This window comes from Ambystoma mexicanum, chromosome 2q (assembly GCF_040938575.1).
Source record: "Ambystoma mexicanum isolate Mex_15411 chromosome 2q, UKY_AmexF1_1, whole genome shotgun sequence".
Taxonomy (NCBI): domain Eukaryota; kingdom Metazoa; phylum Chordata; class Amphibia; order Caudata; family Ambystomatidae; genus Ambystoma; species Ambystoma mexicanum.
The window spans coordinates 979,064,118-979,080,663 of NC_090924.1; the positions used below are offsets into that span (position 1 = coordinate 979,064,118).

Consider the following 16,546-nt stretch of genomic DNA (forward strand, 5'->3'; position numbering starts at 1 on the left):
ATCAAAATCTAAAGTGTCACATTTTCTGACTTAAATTGCCTTTTACAACATTGTAAGTTTCCTCATCTCACTCGTGGCTCTCTTGTGTTTTTATTTACAGTTCTATGTGCTGAACGAGTGGGCCAGATGACTAAAACATACAATGATATAGATGCCGTTACACGTCTGCTTGAAGAGGTAAGACATTTGTAAATTGAATCAAAGCTATTCAAAGCAGGCCGAGGTGACCTCCCTTTTCAGGTAAACCAGCTACTTAGTCAGTGATGTCTGTGGTTTTACTATAACCATAACTTCATTTTAGGGGCATTAGACAATTTGTTTTTACTATTGAGTAAGCGGCAGGCCCATGACAAACAAAGCATAACTTTGTGTATTGCATGAAAGACACCCCTCTTTTATCTTCTCCAGTACATTATTTTGTTATTGCAAGCAGATTGATAAATTTTTAGTTTTGGCTATTGGGTGGTGCTATAGTGCCGTATTAGTTGAAACTATTGCATTATAGTACAGCTGGGGAGAAATGCCATATGAAGAGGGATACAAACTGTGTAGGTGTTGTTTGGTTATTTATCCACACATTGACGGCCCGTGGCCAAGTTAATTCCTAGGTCTATTCCTACCCACTTCCGGCCCAAAACACCTCCTTCTTGGATCTCTTTGAGTTAGGTTTATCAAGCCTTGAGATCAAACTTTCAGCTCAAAGTGCCTGCCAGTGTTTTTTTTAAAGCAGACTTCTGAAAGTTAATTTCTTAATTCGTTCTGTAAGGGCGCTACTGGTCTAATACGTGTCTTAACCAGGTTTCCTTCCGCCATTCAGTTTATCGGCACTATGCTCCTCCTTCACTGAAGACCTGTTGGAAACAAGGAATGACAAAGCAACAGTTTTGGCTTGTGTATAAGCATTAGGCATTCAATGGTCAGTTATTACCACTATGGCAGTGCCTGGCAAATGCCTTTCACATGCCTACACAAAAGCCAAAGACATAAAGTCCGATTTAGGACTGAGTAGAGGATGCAACAAGTGTTCATTAGCTCCAGCTGCGTTTGCTTGAACAAAGCGCAGTAAGAGTAGTTACAGTGAATGGGTGGTTGGGCACAGATATGCTGATTCCTGGGGACATAAGATACTTGTATTCTTTTTTGCAAGTTATTTTGCTATACTGTTAGAAATAGTAGAATGCAGTGAACTTGAGACAATGCTAAGACCTAAACTACAGAATCGCCCTGAACCAGCGGATGAGGAATAATGTGCCAGTTTGGAGAGGGTAAGCATCATTGACCATAGAAGCAATTAATGGGTGGCCAGACTTGAGTGAGAGAGAGAGCCAGGAAGAAAATGAAATGCAGAAAAAGAGGGGACTTTACAAGAATCCTTAGAAATTATCCTGCCACTGTACAACAAGTAGCGCCCCACCAGGTTAAGTTATAAACTGGATAAACAATAAGTAAAGGCAGAGGGAGCCATCCTATTGGAGGTGAATGTTATATTGAACAGTACAATGGCAACTGAGCCTCGAAATATTGCCAGTTTTGAGTCTCGGTCTCGGCTTTCACAGGAATCGAAATTCAGATTGCATAAGCAGGAGCTAAAAGCAGCTCCTGGGTATATGGCATTTACCAGTAAGCAGGGGCTACCGATGGGTACTGAGGAGCTAGAATAGAGCGTTCTGCAAATCTAAATGTCACATGAATTGCAAACTTAACTTTTTGTCCATTATTTATGACCCCTTATCTATGTATAGATTGTCTTAAATACACAAAGGTAATGGCCTATAAGTATGTTTGTTTGGCACCAGAGGGCCTGCGGAGCCAAAAGTAGCTCCTTGTAGCTGTTGGTGTCAAGCTAACCAGGCACTTCTAGTCTACAAGCAGGAGCTAAATTGCTCCCAGCTCCCCTCAATTTCGTACCCTGATTTCACAAAGTCCCTCGCTTTTACATCTGTATGACGAGAATCAAACACCAGGAAGTCCTGAAACTCCAACACTTTCTACGTTGAGTGCTCTACATCAAATTCTGAGGGTGCTGGTAAAACTTTGAACAACTTAGAAGTGATGTAGAGCTACATGGTATTTATTACCTTGTAATCAGTTAATATAATCTGTAATCAACTTTGAAAACAGTCTATCTCTGAGGAGTGTGTCTGGCCTTTAGCTGAGCCTGTTACTGAAGATTCGTCAATGAGTGTGCTTACTGTGAAGGCAACACAAAGAAGACACAGACAACAGATTCAAGTTTGGGCTATATACTTTTATTAACTAAAAATTTAGGATGGAAAAAGGCCTAACTTGCCCTATGCTAAGGTGGGATTTCCCTACCTAAAGGAAACTAAGGATAGTATATGTCAGGAAGTCCAAAGCAAATGTCTGCCTGTGTCCAAAACCTATACTTGCCCTCGCATCTATATGTATACAATGTGTAAGGATGTCAGTATGCAAATAAGTAGTGTTCCAATAAGAGTTCAGAGCTTCTTCCAGCTCCTGGCTTGTAATCGGACATAGGGGTTCTCTTCCCAAAGCATTCAAGTCTTTCAGTTTTCCAAAACAAAACCAAAGCTTGGGACACTTCCCAGCTCTTCCGATATGGTTAACTTTCACCAGTTCATATATTCAGTTCAGTTCCTTGATTTCAGGTCACACAAGCTATTCAAATGCAAGCTTGGAATGGATTGTGTCCTCCCACGTATTCCTCATCTTTGATATTCAATATCAAGCTTCAGCTTCTTCAGGAAACAATTTCGGCAAATGGCGATGTCGTTGATGCAGTCGACTCCATGCCCCTAAAGGGCCTCCGTCTCAAGGGTGATGTCACCGAAGCTATATATGGCACGCGCAGCGCCCGTTGGCTTCAGTTCTGTTTTTCTGAGTAAGCTCACGCTTCGAGAAACTACTGCACGCTTCTTTTGTTCTATTCCCGAAAATCTCTTCTTCCTTGACACCTCCTACCCCAAAGACCGGGTTCAAGAAGTGTCGAGCCTGCTACTCCAAGATGTAGATAACCGACCCACATCGAGTTTGTCTGTGGTGTTTCCGTGTGAAGCACAAGACCTCGGCCTGCTCCAAATGCCAGTCAATAACCGGAAAAGCTCTGAATGAGCGAAAAGGGAAATTGGCGGTAGGTAAAAACTTCAAAAAATCCCCATCAACTACCCCGTCGAGGAAACCTCCTTCAGATGATCCGAGAGGTATCTCTTCTCGAAGGACGAAGGTTAAAAGATCCAGGTCGAGGAGTGGCTCCCACCACTCCTCATTGTCGTCGAGAAAATCGAAAGAGTCACTACAGGTCGCCTTCTTCGACTCCACCGTCAGACAGCTCCCCTGAGAGGGTACCTTGTGCCACAAAAGCCTCCACAACACCGAATGGGAATCATTTAGGCCAGAAATGCTAAAAATATTTGAAAGGCAAAAACCCTCAGCTAGCCATACTCCTACCGTGCCTTCCAAAGAAGCTGGTAAGGAAAGGCCTTGAGCCAAATCCAGCACGCCCTGCAGCCCAGGACGAAGGCCAGATCCTCATTGAGAGCCGTCGAGGCCTCACCGCATTGAGAAATCTTTGTAGGATTCTTCCAGTTGTAAGTCGAAGCATAAGTGGAGGTCGAGGTTGTCGACACTGTCGACACCGGCTGCACCTTTGATGCCGGCTGCACCATCGGCGCCAGCCACGCCATCTTCACCTATGGCACCTTTGACACCATTGAAACCTTCAAAGCCGAAATCGACTTCAATAAAGATATCGACCACTCCTCGAGCGTAGAGTTCAAAATCTCTGAAACCCATTCTGGATAAGACATATATTCCTTTACCAAGGAAAGATTACTTCAAGTCACTAACCTCAATTTATGAGGAAAATTAGCTATTAGATACTGATGCGCCATTTGGGCTTCAATATGGTACACCAAATGTGCCTGAGTTTTATTTCAGAAGAATCAAGATTATACGATCTTTATGAAAAATTGCAAACAGCTAGTAGGGTAGACACTTGACCAGAACTGGAATCCAGTCGGCCTGAAGCTCATGAGCATGCAGATCCATCATATATACAGTTGATGTCTAAGTTTGTAGAATACTTGGGATGGAGTAGACCTACCCTCCCCCTTCGAGCAGGATGATCTGACGGACATCCTTGATAAGGGTCCGCAAATGGATCCTGTTTTACCATTTCACATCGCTCTCCAGAAAAGGGTGGCAGCAAATTGGGAAACACCAGAGTCTAATCCGGCAGTAAACAAAAACCTCACTAGAAAAAACCACCCATCTAGTAGTGACCTCAATTACTTATCAAAAACACCCCACTGCAGAAAGTCTGGTGGTGCAGGTAGCTACGGCAACATCAAAGCAAGTGGTTTATCCTACCATCCATCCAGATAGGGATGACAAGAGAGTAGATGCATGGGCAAGGAAAGTATTTTCTGCAGGGAGCATGCCTCTTTAATCGGCCAACTCCACATGTGCCTTAGCAGAATTCTCATTCACTCTATGGGACTGTATTTCCATGGCGGTGGAACACTTTCCAGAGGGGGAGGAAAGAGACTGGTTCTTGGCTATAGTTAGAGACGGCAAAGAAGCCATGTACGAGTCTCTTCAATTGGGTCTGGTTTCCGCTGACCGCATCAGCAGAGCCATGGCTACAAGCACCGTAAAACGCAGATTTGCGTGGTTGAGGAAGTTGGTATTTGCGCCGGGTGTGCAGTCCAGACTTCTTAACATGCCTTTTGACGAGTCTCACCTTTTTGGCAACAAGTCCTGACGAAAGCATTGAGAAATTGCAGATGTCGAAGGTGGCAGCCAAATCTTTAGGTGCCGCTATTCGGCAGCCTCGGCCCTTTCACCCCAGTGGACATCCTTGGCGGGGTAGATCTTTTCGCTACTACACCTCAGTTGCAAGAGCGAGAGGAATGGCTGGTCAAAGAGGCCAAAGAAAATTCCCTTGTGGTTGATGAGGGAGAGGCGCAAAGCCCACTCAAGCAGGGACAGCCTTACCAACAGTCACTGCGTCACCTGCCTCAAAACCACTGAGGTCTTGAGTCACGAAACACCAGTGGGAGGCAGGCTGTCTCAGCATCTGAAAGAATGGCGAGATATTACTTTGGATTCTTGGATATTGGAAACCGTAGCCCAAGGTTACTGCCTTACCTTTATTCAGAGACCTCGGAACCATCCACTGGAGAACAACTCTTTCAGAGTTCCGGACCCTCTCCTTTTGCAGGAAATTTTGACTCTGCTGGAGAAAGGCGATATAGAACCAGTGCTTGTAGTGGAGAGGAAGAAGGGATTGTATTCGCCATATTTCTTAATACCCAAGAAGGACAGAGGACTGAGAGCCATCTTGGACTTGAAATACTTTAACAAGTACTTTGGGAAGGACACATTCAAGATGGTCACACTTTCTCAGATCCTTCAGGCCCTCCAACTCCAGGATTGGATGGTGTCTGGACCTTCAGGATGCTTACTTTCATGTGACTATACATCTCAAGCACAAAGTACTGGAGGTTCACTGTTGGCAGTTCTCACTATTAGTTTCTGGCTTTCGGGCTGACATACACCTCAAGGGTTTTCTCCAAGCTGATGGCGGTGGTGGCAGCGAGTCTCAGGAGAGGCGGGGATTCACATCTACCCCTTCCTGGACGATTGGCTGATCAGGGTGTGTTCTCCCGAACAAATCCTGGATCATCTCAACATCACCTGCCACTCTCTTCACAGACTGGGCAAGTCCCACATGGCACCTTCTCAAAAGCTCCAGTTCATCGGGGCTGTACTGGATTCAACCTTGGGAAAGAGCTCACCACCCAAAGCGAGGGCTCAAGACATTCGGCAGATGGTCTCCAAATTTCAGAGTGCCCAGCATCTCCTGGCCTTCGACTTTTTGAGGATGCTTGGCCTCATGGCAGGCTCACCTGAGAATGAGATCCCTTAAATGGGCTCTCAGGACACAATGGTCTCAATTCTCAGGAAACATGTTAGACCTACTTCAGGTTCCAAGCATGGTCGCACAGGATCTCCTGTGGTGAGCCTGTGAGGACAACATTCTGAAGGGAGAACCTTTTTGGCAACCACGGCCGGAGATAACAGTAGTGACGGATGCCTCACTGACGGGGTGGGGAGCCCACGTCAACGATCTGACAATCAGTGATCGTTGGTCTCCATCGGAGTCCAAACTACACATCAATCTTTTAGAGCTGAGGGCAATGTACGGGAAAAGAATGTCCTGATAATGACGGAAAACACAGTGACCATGCACTACCTCAACAAGAGAGGAGGTGTAAGCAATGCAGCTCTGGTACTGGGAAATTTAAGAAGTAATCTCCCTATCAGCAGCTTACCTTGCCGAAGAGAAGAACCCAGTGGCGAATGCTCTGAGCAGGCAGAGCACAGTACCTGCGAGTGAGAACTAGCTCAGGAAGTCCGTCAAGAGATCTTAACCCTTTGAAGAACCCCTCAAGTGGCTCTGTTTGCGACCAGTGTCAACCAGAACTGCGAACTGTACTGCTCCAGGGAAGTTCCTCCAAGAGGAACTCTAGGAGATGCGCTCGTGGTGGACTGGGAGTTTCCACTCCTGTGCGCATTTCCTCCAGTCCCCGTCATTCCTCACATGATCAGGAGGTTGAGAACGTTCGGGAAACTCATGATCCTAATTGCCCGGATCGGGCCAGGAGGATGTGGTACCCGGACCTTCTGGACATGTCCACCTGCCCTCCAATATCTCTGCCACAAAGAGAGGACCTTCTCTCGCGAGAGGAGTGTCTGGTTCTCCATCCAGAGGTCAAGACTCTCAGCCTTCACGCATGGTTTCTAAGATGCCGAGATACAAGGAGTGGGACCTCCTGGATGACGTAATGGATATTTTGCTTTTGGCCAGAAGGCCAACAACAAAGTCCTTGTAACGTTGCCATTGGAACAAATTCTGCAGCTGGTGCAAGGACAAGAATGTAGACCCTTTGCTATGTAAGACACCAGAGGTGTTACTACTATACCTAGTCAATCTGGGGCTCCAGGTTGGAACAATTAAAGGCTACTTGGTGGTGCTATCCAACTTTAAGTGCTCCTCAGAGGAATCTTCATATTTTAAGATCCCACTGGTAACTCAGTTTCTAAAGGGACTCACCAATGTGATCCCCCTCACCCCCCAATCTCCTTTCCAGGTTCCAGTTTGGGACATTAATCTGGTATTAAAATATATTGTGTGCTGCTTTTGAACCTCTACATTCATGCCTATCAAGGTTGCTAACATTTAAAACCATTCTATTGGTAGCATTAACTTCAGCCAGTAGAGTTAGTGAATTGTTGGCACTATCATCAAAGCCACCCTTTACTATTTTCCACAACAGTAAGGTTGTTCGGAGGGTTAAGCCTTTATGTGTACCTAAAATCAAAATCATTTCAGATTTTCATGTAGGACAGAAAAATGTATTGCCCACTTTCTAACCTCCACCTCATCCTGGCAAAGAGGAGGAGAGATTACACAGATTGGATCCATGTAGAGCTTTAAGATTCTTCATCTCCAGATTATCCAAACTTGGTATAGATATTCAGCTTTTTATAGGCTATATAGGTCACAAACTGGGTCAGGCTGTGACAAAGCAGACCTTATCCAGATGGATCATTCTGTCAATCTCACAATGTTGCAGGCTGTCGGGCAAGAATCCTCCAGAAGGCTTAAGGGCCCCTTCCACCAGGGGCATGGCTACCTCTAAGGCTCTGCAAAGGGGTCTCCCGATCAAAAACATTTGTGAGGCAGCTACGTGGTCTACTACACACACGTTCACAAAGCATTACTGCCTTGAGTCTTCCCTCGGTCAAGATGCAAGCTTTGGAAAGGCTGTCCTCCATTCGGTTAATGGAAAATGGAAACCAGTCATAGCTAAATTCTTACTCCCTACACCAAAACAAACACTGCTTTGTGACTCTATCAAATATTAATAATATGTGGGTGGACACTCCATTCGAAGAACAAGTTACTTACCCCTGGTAATGTTCTTTCGAGTGGATGTTCCTCCCACGTATTCCTCATCGCCCTCCCAGCCTACCCCACAGTATAATTTCCCATGCTATTACAGATTTCGCTCCTTCAAAGCTTAGTAAGCTCAAACTCATGGTTATGCGGGTAGTTTCTGTAAGAAAAAACAGAACTGAAGCTAACGGCACTGCACATGCTATATATACCTTTGAAGACATCACCCTCGAAACAGACGCCCTTGAGGGACATTGAGTCGACTGAATCAACGCACGGTGCCCTCTGCTGAAAATGTTTTCTGAAGCAGCTGAAGCTGGATATCGAATTTCAAAGATGAGGAATATATGGGAGGAACATCCAGTCGAAAGAACGTTACCAGGGATAAGTAAATTGTTCTTTGTGGTTGCTTTCATCGATTTTTTCCATAGAGGGTTGTAGTCGGTCTAGGCACAGTTGTCGGACGACACGGTGCACCCATTACATGTCACGCAACGGGCACACCTTGCTTGCTTCCTTTTCTCCAACAAGTTGCCACTGCCTCAGCCTGACAATGGTGCTTGATTCACTCACACATGGTGTGCCACCATGCACATATTGCACTTTCTTTTATTTTCCTGGCCCCTAGCAATATTTGTTTCTCATATCATACAGTTCCTTAAATTCTCTTGGTTCTTGCCAATGCGTGTTCAGTGAACACTGTTCACCAATGTTTCTTGTGGCTCTTGCTAATGCTTGTTTTCTCGTATCATACAGTTTCTTGTATCGGTACGTTTCACAAGCTTGCTTTCACCCAGATCAGTATTCAAAAGTGCTTATTCTCATTTTCATTTGATTTAGTACTCAAAGAAATACTTCAACTCAGTTGCCATTGCATGGTTGCCTGCCAACCTGGTGTCCCCACTGATTGGTTGACTCACCAGTCAGAGCTAACAGCGTTTTAACGAGTTCTCCTGCTGCCACGAGCTCTCTCTCGCTCTCCTATATCACCCAGCGATGCTTCTCATGCAACCGCTTTGCCTGGTAACGCCGGTTCTCCTCTCGCGGCCTGTCACCGTCCTCCAGTGTCCTTCATCCTTGCCTCGCCCTCAGGTTTCACACATTACCCATGAGAAAGAGATCATCTCTCCAAGCCCTATTGCAGTTTTAGTGGAGTCTTTAAATGCTCAGGCAAGATCAGTCTTGTGTATGCACACAAAAGAGGCGCAAGATCATTTAATAGAGGGTGATAAGGAGACCAGGCCATTGAATAAAGCCAAAACTAAAAAAGTACTATAAATTGGGAATAGGAAAAAATAGAAAATTAAAAATATAGTTACATATGAATAGAAAAATGTAATCCAAAATTGGGAAAGCAAAACGTAATCAACAGGTCGGGATGATTGAAGATGACCAGGGCAAATACCAATTGGTGGAGCTAGATGGACTAAATTGGAAACAAGTACGAAGGCGCAAGAGGCAGAAAGGTACTAAATTGAAAGATGGTGACCTCCGAAGCATTTGACTTTCGAAAGTGGTTTTGAAATGCCAGAAAAAGCTATCTGAAGCAAATCAGTGATTGGAATCCACACTCTGCCTTTCACAAAATGACCTAATACAAGAGCAGGATGAGAACAACAAGTTATGTGCACTAAGATACAACATACTTAAGGTTAAGGTGTAAAGAATTCCACAAAGGAGTTTGCGAAAGAAGAATCATTGATATATGTCATAGAGAACATATTTGGTGATACAGAGAATCCTTTAAATTGATCTTGTAAATTAGGCACTTTGCATTTGATTCCCATGCTACGATTGCTTTCATCAAAAGTTATTACTTGTACAATTCATAGACTACAAAGATCTGATGCTGAAAAAATATATATATCGACACACACCAATTGTATCTAGTATGTTACTGGAGAATGTAACCCATTTATGTTTTACTTATTGCCTGTTAGGAATGATGATTGGCAAAGAAAGGAAGGGGAACACTGTTGGTATAACAATTTGCAGATCTCCTGCAATATGCTTAATGAAACAGAAAGTTAACCTAGAAGTCTAGATAAGGAATCAGATTGGAGATGGTTGCCAGAAACATTACCAGTAAAAGGGGATGTGGTCTTCCTAATTGTGCTAAAAATAAGTTAACCTGCCTTTCCTGCAATTCGAGAAGGCTGATCAAAATAATGGAGAACCATAGTCTCAAAAATTGGCTAACTATGCATGACATATTCATGATCGAAGAAACATGGATGACTTCTGCCTTCTTCCTTGATGGATAGATCATCCAGGTGTATCGCAAAACTTTGCCACGTACTGGGTCAACTTAGGTGGTGGACGTAGCTTTGCGATGAAAAACACTTTGCAATTTTATGATTTTGATAGTAAATTCGAAGGTCCAAATTGGGTAGCAGGAGTCATTGCCTATTCGGCCGACTCTAAGCCAAATAATCTGTGTTTGATAAATATATACACTCTCCTTGAGAGAAAATCAAAGAAAGGATCTTATGGCACAGTTTGTTCCTACACTTGTGGGATGTCTTAGAAACAGGCACCATGATTATATATTTGGGTGCAGATTTAAAAGCAAGCTGTAATAACTATGATACCATGCAAATAGCAAATGACACCTTCATCAAATACTACCCAGAGATATGCTACAAAAAGGAGCTTACCAACTTGGCCTAGTATGCAATGAATGGCTTCTAAGTGGTCAATGGTCATATTAAATGAGCGAATTGAGGGAGATATCCCCATGCAAATTTACACATTTTGGTATGGGGACATAATTGACATTCGATTATAACTTAGTTACCCAAGCTTTTGTTGACACATGTAGTTTGTTGAAGAGAAGAAGAACTTCATACAGTGACCATGCATATTTATCTTTGTAGATTAACTTTTGCACTATAGAAAAGGGCAATCCTCCGAAGTTAGGTACCAGTAGTATAAGTATACAAGGGATGAAAATCTGTAAGACAAATAAAAATCTGATATCATTTAGGGAATACATGATGTGTATAATGGAAGATAAGAAATATACCATCAGTTACATAAGGACTTGCCTTGATATTCAGAAATATGCCAATCAATTAATAGATCGGCCTGAACATTTTGAGATATAGCACACAAAGAATTGCTTGATATGGTCAAAGAAAATAATTCACCTCTGTTACTTTTTAACTTGAAAAATAACCAGTTGTAAAGAAATAACTGTTACAGAAGTTAGTTGAAGATAAAGAGGAGTATAAAATAAATAAAAGGTACATCTTAAAGAAATTCATTAAAATTGGCTAAAGATTTATAGACAACGAAGAGACCAGAAACGATGGATGAGTTTCCTGAAAATGTTACCCAAGAAGAATTCAAAGGCGTTTTTGAAAAATATTAACATTTTTTAAATAATTTAAAGAGGATGATAATGCCTATAAAAGAGACTGACTGGGTTGTCTTCCTCACCGATGCATTCAAGGTTGAGGATACATTACGAAAAGTGAATATTTGCCAAATAGGCACTTTCAAATTGGAAAGTATGTATTCCGATATGAAGAAGTTTTGCTTGCTATTAAATATTTTAAGAGCTCGCAAGCACTGGGACCAAACGGTGTGGAAAATGTAGTGATTATGTAAAATCCGGAACTTTGGACTGACTTTGTTCAAAGTGATTGTATTTAAGTGGATTATACCTGCATCTTGGTGTGAAGCATTTCTGGTCCATCTTAATAAGAAAGCCAATAGATTAGATCCCTCTCCATGTAGGGTGATTGCGCTTCTTGATTCACTCATAAAATTATTTTTAATCTGAATACTGAGGGAAATGAAAAAGTGGTAATCCAAAAATCAAATTCTCAACTTGTCGGATTGGGTTCAGGGAAGCCTACTCTACAATACATAGTTTACTGATTTTAGTGGCCTGGGTGAAAACTGTGAGGCTGAAAGACAGACCACCGTTGGTTGTAACATACTTTGATTTTATGGGACAGTTGATACAGTGTGCACAATGGGTGAACATTCTGAAATTAAAGAAATGTTTAAACATTTGTATTTAAATTTTCCTGTGATTATAAGTGCCAGGCTATTTCTTTTAACAAATTTGTGCACAACCCTTAAGGTTTGATAAAGGAAGAATGTTGGAAATGGTGCATGGAGGGTAGGCAAATTAGCCTGACATTAGCAATATGTAGTTATTGGTTTATAATCTGTTAGTGAAATCTAGGAATATTAGAAAATTTGAATAAGGAGTGACGCATGTTTTAAATATTGTACAAATGAATAGGATGAAATTACGTTTGTAGATAAATCAAATTAATGGTGTGGTAAGTTTTTGGGTTTGTTTTAAGTAAATGTATAGCAACATTGTTTTAAATTTGAAAATTGTGATGAGCGTAGTTTTATTTTTAACCATGTATGTGTTAAAGTTAAAAGAAAAGCCTTATTTCTGTTTTTTTATTATTAATTTCATTTTTACATATGTTCAAATTTTTAGTGGCTTGTCATGCTAATGTGGGGTGGGAGAAAAAAAGTATATTGTGAACATTCCACAAAAAGAAATTTAGCTGCATTAGCAGGTATTTATAGTGTCAGATGCACACTGTCTGCTGGCTATTGTGAAGCTTTTTGGCTAAATGCTTACAGTACCATATCTCTATAAACACATCAAAGAATCTGTCACATCACAGAATTTCAACACCATTATTATACAGTCTGAAAATATAATTTGACAATGTGTTGTCGATAACTATTTACTGTGTGCCATTTATAGGATGGCAATCGCCAATAAACAAGGAAAACCTCAATATATTGTCACAGCTGAGGGATTGACAGATGCCTCAAAACCATACATGGATGTGCTCAAGTTTCATTTTATTTTGTAAAATACAACAGGGATCAAATTTTGACAGAGCCCACGGAGATGAGTTTTGGGATTCACAAACCAGTCGGGATAACTTTAGGAAATTGGTCCCCTGTCCTTCCCTCTCTCCCCAGTTCAGACCCCCTTCTTCATGGAACAACGGTCACTCAGCCTCTGGGTTTTATAATGTGTCAGACGTCTTTCTTGAATCGTTTTTGGCTGTAGCAGAAGTTGTCTGGATCTAGCGGTGGTCCCACTGTGTGCTGTTACTGGATACTTCCACACAGGATTTCTGACGGGTTTGTGTGTTGGCCAAAATGCACAGATGGTAACACCCTGGGGTTTTACATGTCACCCCTCCTCCCAATTTGTGGTATTTATCACTGAACCTATTAAGTTCCAAGATGATTGACTGTGGCCCCTCGCCAGTGGGTAAGCTATCCTAGGAGTGGGAATCTGCAGTTTCATTACCCTAGGGTTCCCTCCATGACCATCCATCCATTCATTCATTCTTTCCCACCTCCTTCTTTCTCCATTGTCTCTCCTCCTCCCCTCTACTTTCTCCTGCTCCCTTTTTCACCTGTCGTCTCTCTTCCTGTTTCCACTTGCCCTCCTCTTCATTGTGCTTGATCCTTTTCCTTCACCTCTCCATGCTTTCCCTTCTTTTGAGTTCTCTACCGTTGTGCCCTCCTTCGGTCTCTTCACCTCTCCTTCTCCACACATTTTCTCAATTTCTTTCTCATTCACTCTATCTCACTTCCTCTTCCCCTCTCTACCTCCCTGCTGCTCCAACACTCTTCATCTCCCTTACCTTTTCAGTTCTTTCTCTCTGCCACCTCATCGCTGCTCTACCATGATCACAATCTCTTTCACCTCCCGTTCTCTTTTAATCCCCTTGCTGGGCCACCACGCAGTACTCTTATGTGCTGTCCACCAACCCTCTACTCCATGCTCTGAATACTAACACCCACACTGGACCTCTTCATGTGTCTCTTTAAATAAAGCCACTGGGGATGGGTCGCACGATTGTGTGTGAATTTGTGTAGTTATGTGTGTTGTGTGTCTGTTGACGGCTCTTCACCTATGTGGATTATCAGTTATCCATGTGTGTCCAATTAGGGAACGGACTGCCCTTCAGCTCTGCTTCCTGGTGTTACAATAGATCTGACCTCCATTTTGAATTATGTAGGACTGTGAGTTGGAGTTCCCTCTGATGATTGCAATTTACTTGGAACGCATAATTGGGGTAGACCGCGAGGACTGCCGAGGCCCTCTTCAATTCTCCACCTTGTTGGGAGTAGGCCAGTATCTTCTCCCTGTACTTATAGTTCAGGACTTTAGAAATTAGGTAATTTACTCTTTGGACCACGACTTGTGTTTCATAACCGAGACATGGTTCTCTGATAATTGTACTGCCCACTTTCATATGCTAGTGCCAGACGATTACCACATAAAGTGGTATAATAAAAGCATGCAGAGAGGGGGTGGAGTGGCCAATGTGAGGAAGTCCTCCATTGGAATTGGTAATGTCCAATATCTTGATTGGGATGGTTCATCTCAAATAATGGCCTGCACGTACCATCCATCACTTAGCGAGGCCCATCATTTCCTCCTGTGTTCTAGACCTCCTGGTTCAGCTACTTTGTTTCTGGACGCCTTATACATTTACCTAGGTGCACAAGCGCTCCAACATGATAATTAATTATCTTGGGCTACCTTAACATTTGGTGCAATATCATGGAAGACAAACTGTAGATATCTGTCTGATATTCTGCAGACACGGGGTCTTCAATTGCTGTCTAATTTAGCTACTCATATAGGTGGCCATTGTTTGGATTCAGTGATTCATCGAGGCTCAACGACCACTTGTTGGTGAGCTTTCTTTTTTTGCTATTCCTGTCAATCTCAGTTACAAAATACTGTCCCTAATGTGCAATTGCGCCGTCTGAAAAGGGACTTGGACTGCATATCTGGAAATGATCTCGTGCAGAGCCTCCCGCTTATACAAGTCAAAATGGACTGCTCAGAGCAATCTCCAGCATGGGGTCTGGCATGGATTCACATGCTCATGAATATTCCCCGTCGTCAGGCTGGGAATCCTCGGTAAAGAAAAAATCAGTATCAGTTTCATTTCTGATCTGTCTTTCTTAGTAGTAACCAATCACTGGTCTCTGGGTCATACTGCCCCCAGCCAATGACTGCCCTCTCCCTAAGCCCCGCCCCTGGCAGCCATCCTCAGATTTTCACCGCACGTTCAAGTGTTGGGAGTCCTCGTGCTTTATCTCTCGAGCTTTTACTGCGTTTTGTCAGAGTTTTATCTCATTTTTTTCGGTCAATCAAGCCTCAAGCTCCACTGTTCCTACTTCCGATCAACGGGGACCCGTTTCAGAATTTTCTATTCCCCTCAAGGGTGAAGTTTTCATCAAGTTACGCTTCTTGGAGGATTCCAGAAGTTTCTGAGGCCTACCTCACCTCGTGGACATGGCCCAGGAATAGGGAAGCTCGACACCCGGATGCAAGCTGTTTAGGAACTGCACTGGATGTGGGTTACAGAATGTGTTAAAGGAAGACCAGCATTCTAGATGCCTCTACTGCCTTCACAAAGACAAAACGCACCTGGAGAAGGACTGTGCGTTTTGCATCAACATGACGGATTGGACTAGAGGGATCGTCGGACCCATCTCGCCAACTGGCTGGAAGGAAAGAGCCCAGCAGGTGAGCAGAAGAAGTCAGAGCGGTCTTCTAAGTCCTGTGAGGATGCTCCGGCGACGGGGGCCCAACAAAAAGCAAAGCACCGCAAGTCCGTGGGCACCGGGAGCACCGAATGGTAGGGCTCCTCGGCTGCCAGGCAGGGCGCACCTTCACGGGCGCCATCAACCACGAGCCAACGCTCTGGCTCGAGGAAGAGAAAATCCGAGAACCCGGCCAAGCCTCTGGAGAGGCCCCGGTCGATCTCGAAGGAACAAGTCGAGGGGGAGCGAGGCGGTGACCCTCCCCCCAAGGTCAAGGCCTTGAGTGTGCACAAGGTGGCGAAGGCCTCGATTCACCCGGCTAAGGATTGTATAGAGGTAGTCGCGACGGCCCTGGCTAAGCCTGTGGAGGCTACCCCAGTGGAGGCGACCTTGGGGCCCAGAGTTTCCCTGCCACCGCAGAGGGAATCCTCTTTTCAGCCCATCGAGAAGACCCCTGTGAAGACCCAGGTGGAGAAAGAGGGGTGGGCGGTGGCCGGTATGGACACGGATACAGGCTCCGAGGAGGAGCTGGTTGAAGTCGTGGAGGGCATCAACGAGAAGTTTGAGGCGGTCCGGCCCCACAGGAGGAATCCCGTAGAGAAGGAGCAACCATCGCGCCCGTCGCAACCCGAGCCACAGGACAACTTGGTGGCCATTTTGATGGCAATCCAAACCTTATGCACGGAGATGAGGATGAGATTGCCCCTACCCCCAACAGATCACCCAATCGAGCCGGGCCCGTCGGGAAGCCCTCCTAACAAGCGGAGGAGGGTTCATCCCCCCCCCCGCCTTTCCAGCCCTCGCGGCTTTCCAGCACTCAGCCTTCATCTCCATCCCCTGTCCCTGGGGATGACACTGGAACAGATAGGGCCACAACGGTGACGGATGACGATGGTGGTGACGACGGACTGGGCCTCCCGTCAACACCTCCCCGTCCCCTCCGCCCGACGAAATTGGCTCCTTCCACGCCATGATTGCCAGGACATCCGAGGTTTTCCAGCTCTGCCCCGAAGAACAGAAGAAGGAAGGCTTCCT

At 44.2% G+C, this 16,546-nt stretch overlaps 1 protein-coding gene across 11 annotated transcripts in view; it reads left to right on the forward strand.

Annotated features, from left to right (window-relative positions):
* Positions 1–16,546, forward strand: part of TRAK1 (trafficking kinesin protein 1) — a 748,555-nt gene that overhangs the window by 286,289 nt on the left and 445,720 nt on the right. For all 11 annotated transcript variants that reach the window (XM_069648282.1, XM_069648279.1, XM_069648284.1 and 8 more), the window contains exon 2: positions 101–177. In XM_069648282.1, coding sequence (XP_069504383.1) covers positions 127–177 — 51 coding nt within the window. In that variant the 5' untranslated portion in view covers positions 101–126. The remainder of the gene's footprint in view (positions 1–100; positions 178–16,546) is intronic.